This window comes from Lynx rufus, unplaced genomic scaffold (genome assembly GCF_022079265.1).
Source record: "Lynx rufus isolate CCGP_SWC_20201006 ecotype Redwood Valley unplaced genomic scaffold, mLynRuf1.p SCAF_6, whole genome shotgun sequence".
Lineage (NCBI taxonomy): Eukaryota > Metazoa > Chordata > Mammalia > Carnivora > Felidae > Lynx > Lynx rufus.
This window is the reverse complement of record NW_025814878.1, coordinates 112,697,618-112,716,076: the sequence shown is the minus strand read 5'-3', so window position 1 is coordinate 112,716,076 and position 18,459 is coordinate 112,697,618. Positions and strand designations below refer to the sequence as shown.

Genomic DNA, 18,459 nt, shown 5'->3' with positions numbered 1-18,459 from the left:
GGTGTGTGTGTGTGTTGTCTGTTTTTGTTTTGTTTTGCCAATGTATTTTAGTGTTGGAAAATAACTAGAAGCTTTGTCTATGGTAAAATGAGTAACTCTTAGGAATTGCATCAGTCACTACTGGAAGTTACACTGGTTCTTTTATCTTATTGAACTGGACACTTTTTAAATGGTCTCTTAAGAGTGTCTAAATGAAAATGAAAAGAGAATGAACTGTTTCTGAAACTGGGTGGTGTGTACCCTGTTTGTTTTGTTATTATTATGGAATATAGAATATTATTCCAAATATGTAGATCTCAAATATGTAGAAAAGTAGAATCAAATAGTGAGTCCTCATGTACCCATTACCTAGCTTCAAATATTAAGAACTCATGGTCATTCTTGTTTCAAATATACTTCTGTTCACTTCCCTTCCTTCCATGTTATTTTGAAGCAAATTCCAAACATATCATTTTGTCCATAAATATTTTCATGATGTATCTCTAGGAAATAGACTTTAAAAATCTTTGAAAAAAAATTTTAATTGTGGTAAAATATATATAACATAAACTTTGCAATCTTAACCATTTTTAACTATAATTCAGTGGCATTAAGTATATTCATCGTTGTGCAACTATCACCAACCATCTCCAGAACTTTTTTCATCTTCTACAATTGAAAATCTGTACCCATTAAACAGTAATTCCTTGTTCCCTTCTCCCTCAGCTCCTGGCAACCACAATTCCACTTTCTATTTCTGAATTTGACCACTCTAGGTACCTCATATAAATGGAATCCTTTTGTGACTGGCTTATTTCACTTAACATAATGTCCTCAAGGTTCATTCACTTCATAGCACATGTCAGAATTGTCTTCTTTTTTAAGGCTAATACTCTATTGTATGTTTATACCACATTTTGTTAATCCATTCATCCGTCAGGGAACACTTGGGTTGCATCCATTTATAGGTTTTCTTTTAATGTGACCAAATACCACTATCCATTCTTAAAAATTAGCAATTCCTTAAATCCATCAAATTCCCATTTGTTCTCATAAACGTCATAAATGTTTGTTGTTGTTGCTGTTGTTGTTTTTATAGTGTCATTGTTTTTAGAGATTGGATTTGAACAGAATTTTTTGACTTTGAAACTCATCTGTTGTCTTTCTTATACAGAGTCTGGTCCAGAATCTCTTCCACCAGGAACTCTTCCAAATGTCCTGGACAGTGCTGGCGTTCAAGGGAGCCCTCTTATGGATAGTTACGGCCAGGGGTCACCAGAGGCCAACAGTTCGGTCTCACCCAGTGGGGAAGACCTCAGTCTTCACCCGGTCAGCTGCTCTACTTTCTTCTCTGCAGAGGGTAGGCTCAAGGCTAGAAGCTTGGGAGGGACGCAGCTAAGAGAGTATCCTTTTACAGGTCTCCGTTCTGGTCCTGAAGGTGAATGAGGTGTCTTTTGGGATTGAGGTACGTGGTGAAGATCTGACTGTGGCCCTTCAGGCAGAGGAACTGACCCTCCAGCAGCTGGGAACCGTGGGACTATGGCAGTTCCTGCATGGACAGTGCTCAGGTGAGGATGGTAGCAATTCCAGGAGAGCTGGTGGGATTTATCTGGGGCAGCCCTAGCTTCACCTGTCACTGTGCCCCAAGGATAGTTGTCCTAAGTGCCAAGCCCTTGGTCGTTCTCTCCAGTAGCCATTAGGGGGAGTAACTCCAGTGAAGCCTCCTGCTTGCAGGGAAACTCCCAGAGGTCTTTCTGGGGCTTTGTATTCAGTAGGCTATTAGCCATCTTCACTTCCCAGGTGCTCCTTAAGCTTATACAGGAGGCCACTGTCCACCTCTTCATTTGTGTGGCTGCTGACATCAAACTGTGTCTGATCAGGGAACTGCTGTCACTCAGATTCAGTCCTTTGATAATTGTACTTTATTATTTATTTATTTATTCATTCATTTATTAAAGGTTATTTACTTATTTATTTTATTTTATTTTTTATTTTTAAAAATTTACATCCAAGTTAGTTAGCATATAGTGCAACAATGATTTCAGGAGTAGATTCCTTAGTGCCCCTTACCCATTTAGCCCATCCGCCCTCCCACAACCCCTCCTGTAACCCTCAGTTTGTTCTCCATATGTATGAGTCTCTTCTGTTTTGTACCCCTCCCTGTTTTTGTATTATTTTTGTTTCCCTTCCCTTATGTTCATCTGTTTTGTCTCTTAAAGTCCTCATATGAGTGAGGTCATATGATTTTTGTCTTTCTCTGACTGACTGATTTCACTTAGCATAATACCCTCCAGTTCCATCCATGTAGTTGCAAATGGCAAGATTTCATTCTTTTTGATTGCCAAGTAATACTCCATTGTATATATATACCACATCTTCTTTATCCATTCATCCATTGATGGACATTTGGGCTCTTTCCATACTTTGCCTATTGTTGATAGTGCTGCTATAAACATGGGGGTGCATGTGTCCCTTCCAAACAGCACACCTGTATCCCGTGGATAAATGCCTAGTGGTGCAATTGCTGGGTCGTAGGGTAGTTCTATTTTTAGTTTTTTGAGGACCCTCCATGCTGTTTTCCAGAGTGGCTGCACCAGCTTTCATTCCCATATTTACTTATTTTTAAAGAGAGAGAGAGGGGTGGGGAAGGGCAGTGAGAGAGGGAGAGAGAGAATTCCAAGCAGGCTCCACACTGTCAGTGCAAAACTGGACATAGGGCTTGACCCAGGAACCATGAGATCATGACCTGAGCTGACCAGGAGTTGGACGCTTAACTGACTGAACCACCCAGACACCCCCCGCCCACCTAGTTTAATAAATACAATAGTATCATTAACTTTGAAGTCTCCAGGAGCCTCTCTCCTGGATCTTCTTCTGCCTCTCACCTGTCATAGAGAACCACTATCCTGAATTTTGTGTTTATCATTCTCTTGCTTTACTTTGCAATTCTACATGTTTGTATCAACGTATTATTTAGCTTTGCAGGTTTTTGAGGTTTTCTAAGTGGGATTATTTTGTATTCTTTCATGATTGGCTTCTTTCTTTGATATTCTTCAGATTCTTCTGGGTTGTTGAGTTAGCTATGATATATTCATTTTCATTAATATATAATACTCTGTTGTATAAATATACCAATTTTTGCTTTTTAAAAACAGCTTTATTGAGGTATACTTTGCATTTATGAAATTAACTCATGATAAGTATACAATTTGATAAATTTTAGCAGTTTAACAGAGTTGTGCAACCATTACCATCGCCCCCAAAATATCCCTTGTACCCATTACTCTACTTCTTTACAGACATTTGGGTTGTTTCTGGGTTTTTTTGCTATTTCATACAGGATTGCCTTGAACATTCTCGTACGTGTCTCCTGGTATGTGTGTTAGAGAGTTTCTCAGGGTTACATTCCTGAGGATATAATTTCTAGGGCATTAGGTTAGGTATAACTTTAACTTTGCTAGATAATACCGATTTGTTTTCCAAAATGCTTGTAACAATTTGCAGCTATATAAGTATAGAAGTTGTTTCATATCCTTGGCTACACCTGTGATAGGTCTTTATGGACTTTTGAGAAGATTAGCATAGATCCTCCTTGGCTTTATCAGAGAGAAATGAGAACACCAAGATTTGGAGAAAGGAAGAGATGTTTAAGTGTAGCAGAGTTGAGGGTCGTGTGTTTTTTCTTGGCCTTTAGCCCAGTGTCTCAGATTTATAGCAAGGCCAGTTTTTCATTGGCCCTTGACCTCCCTTCCACCATGAGGGGCACGATAGCAAAGTGGCCAAGCCCAGTCTTTGTGGTCATTGTTGCCTGCATTCAAGTCCTGTGCTTGCTACTTACAAGTTGTATAACTTTGGGCAAATTATTTTCTGTCCCTTAGTTCCTTCATCTCTAGAATGGTAATGGTGATAATACTTTTGGCATAGGGTTCTTAAGAATATTAAATGTATGTAAAATGCTTAGAAAAGTCCCTGACTGATAATTAATTGATGTTTTCCTTCTGTCTCTCTTCTGAAAGGTACAAGCTTTCAGGAATCCTCAACTTTGAAGACTGACCACATCAGGCCAGCAGTGGGCCTTCGCTTTGAGGTGGGGCCTGGTGCAGCCATTCACTCCCCACTGGCCACACGAAATGGCTTCCTGCATTTCTTGCTTCGAGGCTGTGACCTTGAGCTGTTCACTTCGGTGCTCAATGGCCTGGGGCCCTTCTTGGAGGATGAAGAGATCCCAGCGGTAGTTCCCATGCAGATTGAACTCCTGCACTGCAGCATCACCCTAAAGGTGAGAGGAGCTTTTTTGGTTTTTACTCTAGACTTTGTCAGGCAAGGGATTCTGGCAGTGACTGCTGTCATCTCTTCCCTGGCCGCTGTACAGTGTGGTGAGGATCAAGTGAGTAAATGCAGCTTGGCATTCTTTGTGAAGGTTATAGTAATACATAAAATGTGTGTTGCTATCAAAACATTCTGGATTTAGGTGAGGAGACCTTGTCTCTAGCCCTGACCTTGTCGTTGGCATGCAGCATGACTATGTATAAGCCCATTAAGTTATCTGTCCTCGGTTTGACCATCTCTAGAATGGGAGAAACTCAGTTATGTTTCTCCACGTTGCAAGAATGTGTGGATACACAATGGCATAAAGCTGCTTCAAGCCAGATGGTAGAAGCATGGGTTGTTACCCAAACTGCTCTGAGCTGTTTGAGGGCATCATGTGGTTTCCCTTTTTCCTGCAGGATGATATACCCCCCATCTATCCAACATCTCCAGGCCCTATCCCCATTACTCTGGCCATGGAGCATGTTGTGCTGAAACGGAGTGATGATGGTGTGTTCCACATAGGCGGTGAGTTGGGCTTGTTGGCCTCCCGGCTTCTCTGCCTTTTCTGTCCTGTAAGGGAGTGGGTGATACCTAGGAATTGCTTGCATGTTGGCAGAAGTTTGCTATTTAGAACCCTTTACTTTTTTCCAGCTGCTCAGGATACACCATCAGCTGAAGTACCTAAGAGTGAGAAGAGGCAGCCCCCCAAAGAACAGATGTTTCTGGTGCCCACAGGAGAGTCTTTTGGAGAGAAGGTGAGGACCTAACTGCACAATACCTTTCCCATAGACCCTTAGTGGCTGTAAATTCAGAAGCTGGTAAAACTCAGAGAGCTGAAAAGGTTGCCTGTGCTGTGTATAGCTGGGTAGTTTGGGCTCCTATCATCTAGCAGCAACTTCCAGAAGTGCTGAATAGAGGATGTAAGTCAGGAACTGTAGGTGAATGCTTGCTGATCGTGTATTTTTACCTGTTGCTGTCCTTATAACTGATGAATTCTGAAGATGGGATTAGGCTTTTAGAAAGATCTAGTTGATCACTAAACAAATTTATGGATTTTTCTGCTTCAATTCTGCCTCCTTGTTCCTTTACTGGATGTTTCTGCAAGGCGTGTTACCTTATTTATTAACTGTAAATTATTTATTGTTCCTCAGGTGAAAGAATTGCCTACCCTACAGAAGGAACTTATAGAAACTAAACGAGCATTGGCCAATGCCAACCAGGATAAAGAAAGACTGCTTCAGGAGATTAGGAAATATAACCCCCTCTTTGAGCTCTGATAGCAGTGGCTCAGCCATCTGTGCCAAGGAGAGAGGAGGAGATCACCAGCAATAGCACCACCTATGACAGAAGGCGCTGTCCAGCATTGAATAAGTCTGCTAAGGATGCCAGAGGGACTGGGGAGTGCTCACCTCACTCCTTGTGGTGTCCTTTCTACTAGCTGTTCTGACTCGGGTGGAAGACAGGGCAAAGTATGACCAAGTTCTAGGAAACTGGGGGCAGCTTTGTGCGTGGCTCAAGCATGTCTTGCCTGTATAAAGCCTTTTGGCCCTCTCCACACTAGGTGGAATCTTGTCAACACTGTAGGGCCATTTCACCACCTGGTTTCATGGCAGAGACATTTGCTTCCTCTACAGCCTGTGTGAACAAGAGAAGGTACCCATCTCCTCAGTCACCCACAGAGCCACCAAAGATTCTATGTCCCAGAGCTTCCTGTAGCAGACCCGAGAAGTCCTTGGCCTGAGCTTTGGCCATGGTAGTAGAATAGAACAGGAAATAGCCAGCAAGGCGGGAGCCGGGAGAGGCACAAGAGTAAGGGAGACCTGGATGCTGCCTTTTTTGGAAAGGGAGCCAAGCTCATACCATCTTGGCTGATCCTACAGTCAGCCAAGCTGTATTAAGCTTCTTTTCTGTAGTACTTCATCACTGCGATGCAATTCTGTAACAGAATTTATTTGGAATTTAAATCAAGAAAATATATTCATGAGCTAGGTTGAAGGTATGATGTGGTAAGAATCACCAAGGGCCTTGATCCTGAGCCCCCTGTTGCCTGCCTAGAGTCCTGCCTCTCTTCCACAGCTGTACTTCAGAAGTTGTTTCCTTTGTCTCCCTGGGCTCCCAGGCACATCTGCTCTCCAGGCACTGGGACTTTCTACCAGCACTCTCCTCTGCATTTGGTGGTTTGGGAGCTGAAAATGTGTTTTAAACTATAACGTAAACATCTCAACCTGTTGCCTCTCATATCCTTCTATCACTGTGGCTTTTTAAAACCGTGTAATTTTGACTTAAGTAAAAAAACAAAACAAAAACGCTTCAACTTAGGTAGGTTTCCCCTTGCCCCATAAAACAACTATTTCCCCCCTCTTTCTTTCCTACCTAATTCTTCCCCAGCATTCTACCTTCATCCATACTGCTCTGTGATACACTTCATGCTGTGTTGATTGGACAGAAGTTCATTAGCTAACTAAACTGGCAAGATGGTAAAATAGTTATTTAGTGATGTCACTAAAATCTTAATCACACATGACCTATTGGAGGAAAGATAAACTATTTTCCTTTATGGGAAATCATGTCTGACTTGCATATTCTAGTTTTTTGAGGATAAAAAGAAACATGCATTCAAGAAGGAGCAAGATATAATTTCTTCAGACTTCCAAAGAACTTTTGTCAAGGTCCGTCACTAAAGCAATTTTAAAAGCACCAGTTACTATGAGATATGAGAATATTTTGTCATGCTTAGGAAAAAACTTAGACACTGAAGAATAAACATCTTTCTGGAGATAATGCTAATGGGAAGTTTCCTATGGGTCAACGCTTGGTTTAACCTTACTTAAGACTTTTATAAATAATCTGAGAGCAGGATATTATAATGCAGTCAAGTGTCCCTACTTCCAAGGAATAAAAGGTAAACCAGAAGGGACTTAATAACAAAACCAGAGAAGGCACATAAGCCAGGCTGTGACCACACAGGAAAATCACAGGTGAGGTTCAGTCTAGGTAAGTGTAAAGTAAAGTACTTACCAGCAACCAGTGAGGCAGCAAGCTCTGTTAGAACTCAGCACAGAAACTTAACCATTGCTGAAGGGAAGGAGGGGCAGTGTGCTGCTGTGGCTCAAAACCCAACTGCATCATCAGGAAAGGCACATGAAGACAATACAGAAAACAGGACCCCTTACAAAACCATTTTAATGGCTTAAATTGTGCATTTCTAGTGACTTATTTGCAAAATATATGGTGAAGGGAAGAAAGGTCAAGAGAATAGCAAAAATTATCAGAGAGTGGAGATACTTCCACATGAGTACACATATTTAAGATGTTGGCTCCAATTCTGGAAAGATGAAAGCTAAGGGTGGTGTACATCAGATAACCAGTCAGGAGGAAGGACGTGTTCACCAAGTCCTGAAATACAAGCTCTAGGGCTCAACTTCACAGCCTTAGGTACAAGAAAGCACTTCCCATAGCCAATCAGAAACTTAAGGAGCTCATTGTCCAAGAAGTGGTGTTGGCAGAACCTATGTACAGGTGCTGAAGGTTTAAGAGGAATCCTTGTATGGTGGCCTTCCAAAGGAATTCTAGAAAACTAAGGCCATTTGGTGAAATACAACTGAGAGGGTAATTGTGTCCCTCCATAAACTCCCCCTTAGTGTTCCTTTGGAAGGCATAATGTTGAGCAAATGGATCACTGGTCCTCTCAAGTATGGCCTTTCTAATGTTCTTAGAGGAGGGAGATCCAGTAGCTGGAAAATAGAATCATTCAACCTTAGGTTCACCTGAATTGGTTTAAAACCACATTCTGATTCTCTTCCCCTCTTCACCTCCCCCACCCACCATATCCCTCTGGCATCCCTCCATGCAAAGAAAATGCCTAATAAGTATTGCTTGGAATACCTTCACGTTAAGCCTGTGCTTTGCTGGTAGGCAATACAAACAATTCTGGCAGGTATCAAGGCTAACCCCTTTAGTGACCAGAGTTCAGTCAGGTTTCTGGGCTCTCCGGAGTTCTTGTCTATGTGACAAATGGAGCCCTAGAATTTCTGACTTACATGGCAGTTTTGGCTATTGTGTCTTGAAATCCTCCTCCAGGAAATGTGGTGGGAGTCATGGTCCCATGAAATTTTAGTAACAATCATCTTGTATAACTTCATACTCCTATTCACTGGGAGCAAGAAGACTTTCTTGGTAGTCCTCAGGGTAAATGTAAAGAAAAAAAAAATGGAAGGAAAATAGTAGTGCTTTGGACTGCTTATGATTTCTGCCTTGGAGTTCTAAGACTCTGTGAACAAGAAATAATACCTCAAGAAAATGTCTGGAGTGATAGCACCACTATCCCTCAAAGACTTCAGCTGCTGCACATCATCATTTCAGCTGTGAAACATTTACAACTATGTATCATCTATGATTGTCTAGATTTCCCGTTTACATGGACGTGCTGGAGACCGGCTTTAGTGTGTAGGGACTAGTTTAATTATCTCTTAGCTGAGCTACAGGGATGATTATCAATCTCAGATTTGTTTTCATCTCACTGGAATAATTAACCTCATCTCTTTGATTTAAGACAGAAGGAATAGGTTCTATTTTTGTGATGGCTGCTTTTGCTGTATTATTTAATCTGACTCCCATCCCCACCCCCACCTCCCACCCCACCCATTTTGCCATGGGCCTCAAATTTTATATACCCGTTTCATGCTTCTGAAAGGAATGGTTTCTGTGTATGGAATATACGAGGGATAAACATTATCCCTCACATGCCCCATAATTTAAATGCTCCCATTTAACCCATTTACATTAGTTTCCCCTTAGACTAGTTCAAGGGCTGGTGGAAAGCAAGTAGTTTGAAGTATTCCCATAGTGATATGGGAACTTGCCATCCAAACCTTAACACTGAAGGTTTGTTTTTTTCTCATTTAATATTTGCCTAAACTTCTAAAATCAGTTACAGTAACATCACAAAACAATGGAAACAACTGAACATTGCTGCAATGCTAGTAGAATGACATTTGGTTGAGAACTACAAAAGCTGTCATTGCCTTGTGACTTACCATAGTCCTTACTCTTTCAAGAGAAGCTGGTGTGATGTACTATCCTTCCAGAGACTACGGCCCTCACCTAGATCTTTCCCCACTTTCTACTAGAATAGGAATATTCCCATTCACCTCTAGGTAGGTATGGATAGTAGTTAGTAGCTATTGTTGAGGGGGGATTATTTTCCCCATCTCTTACAACAGACACAAGGAAGACGCACTCTGGGAGAACCTTAAACGGTGAGGCTTTGTTAAATGGCCAGGCTTGGGATGTGATCTTTCTCCCTTGTTGTTTATAAGTTTCAGCCTTATCTAGTATCTCAAATTGAAATAGCTATAGTTCCTATAACCGTTAAAAAAAAATTCCTGTTGGAGCTGAGAGACTATTTGCTTTTTCTTCCTTCCCCCAGTTTATTAGTTTTTGGTCAAGATTTAGCCTGAGTCTTACAGCATTTCTTTGTGGAATGCCCCAAATGTGATGTGTCTTCACTGGCTAAATATATGTTTAAAGCCATGGGTTTTAGTGTAAGATATAAAAGATTTGCTCAACTTTGTGAGTCCAAACTGTTTCTCCCCACTCCCCCCCCATCAGGGTGCTGAACAGAATTGGAATCTTTTAAGACATGCTCAGGAAAGCTTCAAAAGAGAACAGCTTCAAAACTCTTCTCCCTATGAAACTGAATGTTACAGGAAAGGATTCTTGGGGATTGCCAATTATATACAGTAGCCTTATTACTGCTAATCACTGTCAATAAAAGGTCACTCCATTCCCCTCTCTTTGAGGAAAACAATGAGAATGTATCTGATGAACTGGAATACTGGTCAGTATTGGGAAATTTTAATGTTGCATTATCTAATCAAACCTTGAGTGTACTGGTTCTGTGAACCACCTGAAAAAAGCGAATTAAACTTACTAAACATTGGTTGTGGTTTATCTGTTTATAGGAACCTGAAATTATGGGCTTTTACGTTATTTTTAAGTGTTTTAAGTACTCTTGAGAAAATTTTAAATGGTTCTAGTAGAAAATGGGAAGGGCTCAAATTTTCAAAAAAAGCCAAAGACCAGTTTTAATCTGACACCAAAAAATAATGATGAACTTCTCCCCATTCCAACCAGCTAGACAGAAAATGAATACACATAAGGCAAGTTGGAAAACAGTTTAATGATCACTCACCAAGATCCATAGGGAACTTTATATGTGTACAGGGATAAACTTTTCCACTACTCCTCCCATCACTGTGTTCTTCATGGTAGAGTATCACAAGTCAAAGTTTATGGTTGTTTCATCTACTTAAAACCAGATAGAAGAAACAACCTAAATCATAGCAACTTCATGCTTCAATGTGAAACCATCAAAGCTTTCTTGGAAAGACTTTCTGAAAGCAGCTTCTCTGTCTGGAAGACGCTTAAGGCCCATGTACCTTTCTTCTTCCAACTAGCCAAGAAATAGTTAAATGCCTCAGAATGTCCAAAGAGGTGCCAATATTTAGTCAAGGCAAGTATGAAACAGGCTGCATGCCTTTTAGATGTGATGAATATCAGAGTTCTGAGAAAGACATTAAAATCATCATGGAATCCTTAGAGGACTAAAGCACCTGTGCAAAAGTCTCATGCAGTAGGAAGTCTGGAACCGGTACTCCTTCCTTCAGTACCAGGCCTTTCTAGGCTTCAGTCTAGAAGAAGATGATTTTTTTGTGCTTTGAGTTGGGGATCTGCCCCTTCGACTTTAACCTCCGAACAGCCTCCCTCATATGTTTGGGTTGTAGTGGTGGCATCTCTCCCCACTTCTCACACACATCCAGTGCTAAACAGAAGATAAGAAGAAAGTCTCATGGTCACACAGGACTTATTAATCACATAATCCATTTGAATCCTATAATTCTCATTAACCCTTCTTAAGCTTGCTAAGGAAATAAACCAAGACATTTTCCCTTCTTAAGAGAATGCTATAAAACCTATCACGTTAGCTTTAGTGTAATATATAATCTTCTACTTAAAAAAATAAAACATTTCACTGACTGGAGACCAGCAATACACTCAGCCAAGGTTCTTTCTTTGATGGATAGAGGACAGTTCCCAGGATTCATAACATGAGGGACAACTCCTCATCATACCACACTGGTCAGCCCCCAGTGATAGCTTATCTTAGGTCTTTAATTTGGCAACAGAAATGAGCAAACTCCATTGGGGAAAAATACGAAGTAGGCTTCTGTCGCCGTGGACTGAGGACAGGAATCTGGAAAGATTTCCCAGATGCTTCCTTGAGCCCCAGTATTAAAACTTTTGAGGAATAATGGTCATGCTCTCCTGAATACAAAGTGCCCCACTTGGTCAACTTCTAGTGCGAATGGAAACACCCACAGGTACTTTATTAGGTCCCCTAGCATAGATATTCTTGAAAGTTAAGACCACCAGAGGTTCAATCCTGTACATGCTATCAACACTTACCTTCTTCTACCACCTCCCCAACGAAAACCTTGGAAATGCCAGACATAGCAATAACAACATTCTGAGACACAGAGGTGCCAGTGATGGACTGGATCAGCTTGAAAGAAGAACAAAGACTATGATTAAGAAAGTCAAGGACTGCTTTTAAGAATATGGTACCCTTAAGAGTTTTGTACTAAAAAGGTTTTTACTAAAGGCTGGATACTGAAATTAAGACTATTAAGACAAAGATTCAGGTGTACAGCAACTCATTCTCTACGTTTAGACCTTATCCCCAGAATACAAAACTCCAATTGATAATCGAGAGGCATTTTATTTTTGTTTTCCTGTGTGAATGATCCACCAACTTGACTAGCACCTCATTCAAAATGAGGTGGACACAGTTCTTGTGTCTAGTTCAACTCTCATATCTGATGGAAATGAAGTGTGGTAGCCCATCCTTACCCTTTTAATGGCTGCCTTAGGGAACGCTGACCGGCGGTACATCTCATAACGGTTCAGTTGCTCCTCAGAAAAAGAAGAAACCAGGATTCTAGACAAAGATTCAGATAATTAAGTTGGCTTACAACAACAAAGGTTTAAGGTATATTATCACATCAATAAAACTCTCAGACAGTTAGAAAATGAATTTTCGAGGGGTCAATAGCATTAAGCTTGGTGCTTACAAGGAATGAAGACAAAGCATTTTTACTCTTTAGAAACTTGAGAGAAAATGACATACAACTTCGTTTCTACTTCATTAACAACAAAAACTTAAACTACAATGTTGGGTCACTATATAGATTATGTTTTCAGCACTAGGCTCTCTCTACCCCTAACTCTACCTTATTACATTTCACATTGATGGTAAAAATTTGATACATAAATTTATATTCAAACCAGTAGTTTTTGACATTAACAGACTTGGGGGAAAATATCTGTAAAATATATGGAGAAGAGTTTATGCTCTTAATGCTTTCCAATAAATAAAAGATAGCGATTTTGAAAATAAGCAAAGGACATGAATAGGCAAGTTACAAAAATACCGATGACCAACACAGAGGAAAAAAAGTTAACCTTCACTATTAACTGAAGAAATTAAAATGATAAACTAAAATAAGATAACATTTTTCATGAATCAGACAGATGAGCATTATAAAGAATGGTGTTAGTAAGAATGGGAGGACACAAACTTATACATGCTGGTAGAGTGTGAAGTGCAACCACCTTTCTGGAGAAAAATTTGGAAATGTGTATGAAGAGTCTTTGAAAACATTCAGACTGTTTGAACTGGCAATTCACTCCTTGGGGGTTTATTTAGGAACTAAATGGACAAGTATGCAAAGATGGGCTCAAAGATGCTCAATCATAATAATGTCAAAAGAAGAAAAAGAACTACAGGGATTGGTTAAATGATCATTCATCTACATAATGGAATACAATGCACCCACGGAAATTGATAATTTACAGGCAGATTTACAAGAAAGTATTTAGCTATAAATATTTAAAACATTTAAAACAAAATCTGAAAAAGTATATAACCTAATCCATACCCAGGGTTAACTGTGGGTGGTGGGATTATGGGTAATTATTTTTTCTATTTTTCTGTATTCTCTGATAAATTTGCAATGAGCCCATTAAAAAAGTTATGACCTATGTATAATTACTGACATGGAAAACATTCACCATATACAATGTGAAAAACAGGTCATAAACAGTAACATCTTTGAAAAAATTTATTTCTGGATATACATGTATAGAAAATATCTTGGGAGACTATACCTCAAAATACTAACAGTGTTTATTTCTGGTGACAAGAGGATATTTTTTTCTTTTTATTTATTTATATTTCCTAAAATGTTACATAAAGTATTATTTGCTTTACTTTCTTTTGAGTATAAAAAAGAGAAAAAAATTACAGGCTCCCCAAATTTATTGACTTTGTACGGTCAAGTTAGAGACTTGAAATGGGGAAAAAAATCACACAGTAACTTACTGCATCTTTTGAATCTCATCTTCATCCACTTTTTGCTTCTTCTCTTTCTTTTCTTTGGTATCTATTTTCATTTTTTTGGCTGCAGGAGTAAGTAAAGATGAGTCTTCCCTTTCAACTGCTGTTAAATCTGAGATATCCTGACTCTTGAGCTGAGAAGATGAAAAGAAACCCTATTATATATTTGGCCTACTTTCCAGACTTGGGGAAGAAGGTAAGACCTCATTCTCTTTACAGCACAACAAATCCATTATTCAATAGTTTTTTTGGTTCCAAGCACTGGCTGTACCATCATGCGTTAAGATACACTCTCTGTCCTAAAGAAGTTTATAGCCTAGCTGTGAAAAGAAAACCAGCCAAAGAATCCAACTTTCCAGTTTAGCTATATGATCCTAGCTCTAGTATGTTTACAAAGGAAATGAAGTGCCAAGGATCACGATAACCACTCTCCCGCATTGAGCCCACTTCCTGACCTCATCCTTTAGGGGGGATGTCAGAAAAGGCCTCTGCATCCAGCCAGCTCTTCTGCCTCTAAATCTATACATCTCTTTATTGTTGATGATTCCATCTTGAAAGAATATTAAAAAGGAGGCACCCTCTCATCAAAACAGTGTTTCTTTGGATTTGTAACTTTTAATAATTTTTTTTTTTTTTTTTAAGTAACCTCTACCTCCAGCATGGGGCTCGAACTCAAGAGTTGTAGGTTCTATCAACTGAGCGAGCTAGTTGGCCCTGGATTTGGAACTTTTGTTTTTTAATATATATTTTTAAAGCTTATTTATTTATTTTGAGAGAGAGAGAGAGAGAGAATCCCAAGCAGGTTCCACACTGACAGCACACAGCCCAACGTGGACTCCAGCTCATGAACCATGAAGTCACAACCTGAGTGGAACCCAAGAATCAGAAGCTCAACCGACTGAGCCACCCAGGCGCCCCATGGATTCGGAACGTTTAAGTGAGCTTCTCCCACACATAATGCTCTTTTCTTCCTATCTTTCAATTCTACTGTATCATGCAAATGTTTCTCACTGCTAGAATGTGAACTTTTTGAAGATAGGTTTGTCTCTTATTTCTCTCTCCCCACATAAGCATTTAACACAGGTTTAGTCATGCTAGATGTTTAATAATAATTCAAATCCAAACTTCATCCCCTCCAACTTAATATACAATCAAAAGACAACAAACTTCATTAATGGGATTTAACCTCTGTTTTTCTTAAAGAGGAACTCACATAAACTCATAGAGGAATATGAGGGGGTAGGTAAGAGTGAAGATAGTGTATCTTTAAAAAACTTTTCAATTTCTTCTCTAGTTACCTATTTATACAAGTTTTCTAACCTCTATGTGCTTGAATTTTGGTGATTTATATTTTCCTTAAAAATGAGTCATTTTCTTAGATTTTAAAATTTATTTGGCCTAAATTTGAACATCAAATATTTCTGGTTTATTCTGTTCTTTTTCTGGTTTCTTGAGTTGGGTGCTTATTTTCAGCATCTCCTGTTTGTTAATACAAATATGTAAAGCTATGAATTTTTCTTTAAATACGGTTTTGGTCAAGGCCCGTATGATATGATGTAGTGTTCTCTTTGTTAATTTAATCTAAGGGCTATTTAAAAAACAGTTTAAAATGTCCAGGGGTTAGTTTATTTGGGGGGAGTGGCAGTTGGGAGAAGCTTTTTGTTGTTAATTTCATATTTATTGCACTGTGCTAATAGGATGTGCCCTGTTTTGATTTCCGCTTTTAAGAATTTGGGTTTTTCTTTGTGGTATAGTATATGATCAATCTTTAAGGCTAATTTAATTTAAATTAACTTTAAAAAAGGTTTATTTTTTGATGGGGAAAGAGAGAGACAAAAAGAGAGAGAGAAAGCGCGCATGTGCATGCACGCGAGTGGGATGAAGGGCAGAGAAAGAGGGAGACAGGAGACTGAGAATCCCAAGCAGACTCCGTGCTGTCAGCAGGGAGCCCAGCCTTGGCTCCATGTCACAAACCCTGAGATCATGACCTGAGCGGAAGTCAAGAGTTGGAAGCTTAACCAACCAGCCACCCAGGTACCCCTGGTATATGATCAATTTTTAAAAGTGTTTCAGTTTGGGGCGCCTGGGTGGCTCAGTCCGTTAAATGTCCGACTTTGGCTCAGGTCACGATCTCACGGCTCGTGGGTTTGAGCCCTGCGTCAGGCTCTGAAGCTCAGAGCCTGGTGACTGCTTCGGATTCTGTGTTTCCCTCTCTCTCTTCAACACCCCCCCCCAGCCGGTCGTGCTCTCTCTGTCTCTCAAAAATAAATAAACATTAAAAACAACAACAGTGTTTCAGTCAGAAGTATCAAAAAAAATGTATCTCCTGTTGGGTGCAAATTTCTGTATGTAGTGAGCTCTTTATTGGACTGAACCAATTATTATTCAAATCCTCTATGTCCTTCAGATATTTTTTAAAGGTTCCTTCTTTAAAAAGTTTCATCACATTTTTTTTTAATGCTTATTTTTTGAGAGAGCGAGAGAGCATGTGAGCACGAGGTGTGGAGCGGCAGAGAGAGAGAAATCCCAAGCTGGAGCCTTGCTGACAGCGCAGAGCCCAATGCAGGGCTTGAACTCAGGAACCCGTGAGAACATGACCTGAGCTGAAATGAAGTGTCCCATGCTCAACCAACTGACCCAACCAGGTGCTCCCACATTTTTCTAAAAGTTCTTACTTTATATATTTTGATGCAACTTAATTCTCTGAAAGGCTGTTTCTATCTAATCCAGTGTCCTCCCCATGATCTGTTTAAGTCCCTAGGAAGTTCTAAGACTCCAAGATTCCATCTCTAGAAATGGAAGCCAGAGCACGCTGAGATTCTAGTCCCCTGACTGATGCTCAGTTAGGCAACACTGCTGAGCTCTTGGGGTTTGGTGTGTTTATGCTATAGAGTCCCTTGGACATTGACACCCAGGTCACTGGTCGTAGTTAAGTGTCCCACGAGAGTAAAAACATGACTGAACCAGTAACTCCAAGTCTCCCTTTAACGGCTCTGCAGCGTATGACAGTTATGCTTGAGCAACATCTAGGAGAAACCATATTTCGGTCAAAGGGATACGAGGAATCCTGGGTTCTAGCTCTTGCACTGTCTGTGACATCAGATCCCAATTTCCTCACCAGGAAAACCAAGAGGCTATGTAAAACTCCCTTAGGGGCGCCTGAGTAGCTCCTCCTGAAAAGCATGGGACTCTTGATCTCAGGGTCCTGAGGTACAGCCCCACGTTAGGGGTAGAATTTGCCTGAAAATTTTTAAAAAATCTCTTAGAAGTAGCCTTAATATCTAGGAGCGGGGATTAAAAGTATTAACCCAGAGGCTGGGGCTCTGGAACCGAACCCGCACTACAGTTTTGTCTCCTCCCTCTCCGGACACATCTTGGCAGACCTAGAGGGAGTCATGGTGAGTTCGAGTCATGGTGAGTTCGAGTTATCTGGGCTTGGCAGGGACCAACCAGGAAGCCGGTCGAGCAAGCTCTGTTAACACAATCTCAGAGTACTCCTCTGACCTCATCCACACATGTCTCCCTACCTCGCCTTCCTCCGCCGCAGCTTCTTTCAAATCCGCATCTCCGTCCCCATCAGTTTCTTCTGGGATTCCGTCTGTGTCGGTAGCCCCCGGGCCCCCGGGAGCAGCAGCCGTTTCTTCTGACTCCCCCGTCTCTCCACCTTTTTCCGGGGGCGACTCGCAGGCATTATCCATAGCAGCAAGAAAAAGAAGGGCGAGATCGCAGTCCTGTCAGGTTCTGGAGCTCGGGACTGACTGAGTCAGAGCAACCCAGAAGCTTACTTCTTATCGTCGCGCTGCGATGACGTCACCCCTACCGCTCCTCGGAGGGATCATTTTAAGGCACGCGTAGGGCACTTCAAGAGCTCCGTTTTAACTGATTTGGTGGCGGTTGGAGACGGAAAATTGAGGGTACGGAAATCAGTTTATGGGTTTTCCACTCTGGGAAATCAGCATTTGTAAAGGAGAGCTGTGTTGTTTCCTGAAGGACGTTTTTCCCCCTCCATGCTGCCTTTCTAAAAACGTGGTTAACTCCCTAATCCATTTTCCTCAGAGTAAAGTTTGGGGACGGTAGAAGACTCTTTTCCGTTGTACGCCAATGTCTTGGGATGTGGCTGCCTGGTAAAGTTTTAGGCAGGGACTCAACCTCGTACATTTTAATTGGGGTGAGGCCGTGGGCCTGTGTGAATTGCCATTTCTTTTCGGTTCGTCAAGCACCTAAAAAAAAAAAAAAAAGTCATATAACTTGAACAGAATTGATCCAACCCATCGATTCACTCCACATTTGTTGAGCGCCTAATTAGAGGTAGGAACAGTTCCAGTAGCAAAGACAATATATACTTTCTACCCAATTAAATGATTTTTCCAATATACCGGTACTCACTATCCAGGTCGGTTTCACAAACTTGACTTCTTATGTCAGTTCGGTTAATTTCATCAAAAAGTAAGAGGAAACAAATTCTACTGTGAAGGGAGGTCTTGTCTTTGCATGTTTCACTTTAACGAGCCTTTTCAGAGATTGGGGCCATGAAGAAGAGATATTTGTATTTTAAAAAATTCCTCTCTTCCCTCACTGAGGTGCGGAGCAGGCCATTTTATTCACCTCTGTATCACTAGGTCCCAACATCCATCACATATTTAACTTATGCGTGCCGAAAGAATGAACTTGGAAATGTAGGTGCGCGTTACCGTATTTCTTTCTTTGTTTCT

At 40.6% G+C, this 18,459-nt stretch overlaps 2 protein-coding genes across 3 annotated transcripts in view; one reads left to right on the top strand and one right to left on the bottom strand.

Annotated features, from left to right (window-relative positions):
* Positions 1-10,231, top strand: part of BLTP3A (bridge-like lipid transfer protein family member 3A) — a 74,315-nt gene extending 64,084 nt beyond the window's left edge. The window contains exons 16-21 of the mRNA XM_047102278.1: positions 1,154-1,308; positions 1,397-1,547; positions 3,996-4,258; positions 4,707-4,815; positions 4,942-5,045; positions 5,442-10,231. Coding sequence (XP_046958234.1) covers positions 1,154-1,308; positions 1,397-1,547; positions 3,996-4,258; positions 4,707-4,815; positions 4,942-5,045; positions 5,442-5,567 — 908 coding nt within the window. The 3' untranslated portion in view covers positions 5,568-10,231. The remainder of the gene's footprint in view (positions 1-1,153; positions 1,309-1,396; positions 1,548-3,995; positions 4,259-4,706; positions 4,816-4,941; positions 5,046-5,441) is intronic.
* Positions 10,232-10,451: 220 nt separating this feature from the next.
* TAF11 (TATA-box binding protein associated factor 11) lies at positions 10,452-17,525 on the bottom strand. 2 transcript variants are annotated; one of them, XM_047101260.1, is made up of 5 exons: positions 17,275-17,521; positions 13,733-13,881; positions 12,202-12,289; positions 11,758-11,854; positions 10,452-11,113 (listed from the first exon to the last, which is right to left on the bottom strand). In XM_047101260.1, the coding sequence occupies exons 1-5, from the start codon at positions 17,443-17,445 to the stop codon at positions 10,983-10,985; spliced, it is 636 nt and encodes a 211-aa protein (XP_046957216.1). In that variant the 5' UTR covers positions 17,446-17,521; the 3' UTR covers positions 10,452-10,982. The 2 variants fall into 2 exon arrangements, with proteins under 2 accessions (XP_046957216.1, XP_046957217.1); XM_047101261.1 differs by lacking the exon at positions 11,758-11,854 and having other exon boundaries at positions 11,057-11,113; positions 17,275-17,525.
* Positions 17,526-18,459: the final 934 nt, after the last annotated feature.

Bases quoted from the DNA above. Each gene is read 5' to 3' on its own strand.
- TAF11 (XM_047101260.1), bottom strand. From the start codon at position 17,445: ATGGATAATGCCTGCGAGTCGCCCCCGGAAAAAGGTGGAGAGACGGGG. The intron at 13,882-17,274 runs GTAGGGAGACAT...TCATCTTCTCAG, and splicing joins CTGCGGCGGAGGAAGGCGAG to CTCAAGAGTCAGGATATCTC. The intron at 11,114-11,757 runs GTAAGTGTTGAT...TCTTCTGTTTAG, and splicing joins TGGGGAGGTGGTAGAAGAAG to CACTGGATGTGTGTGAGAAG.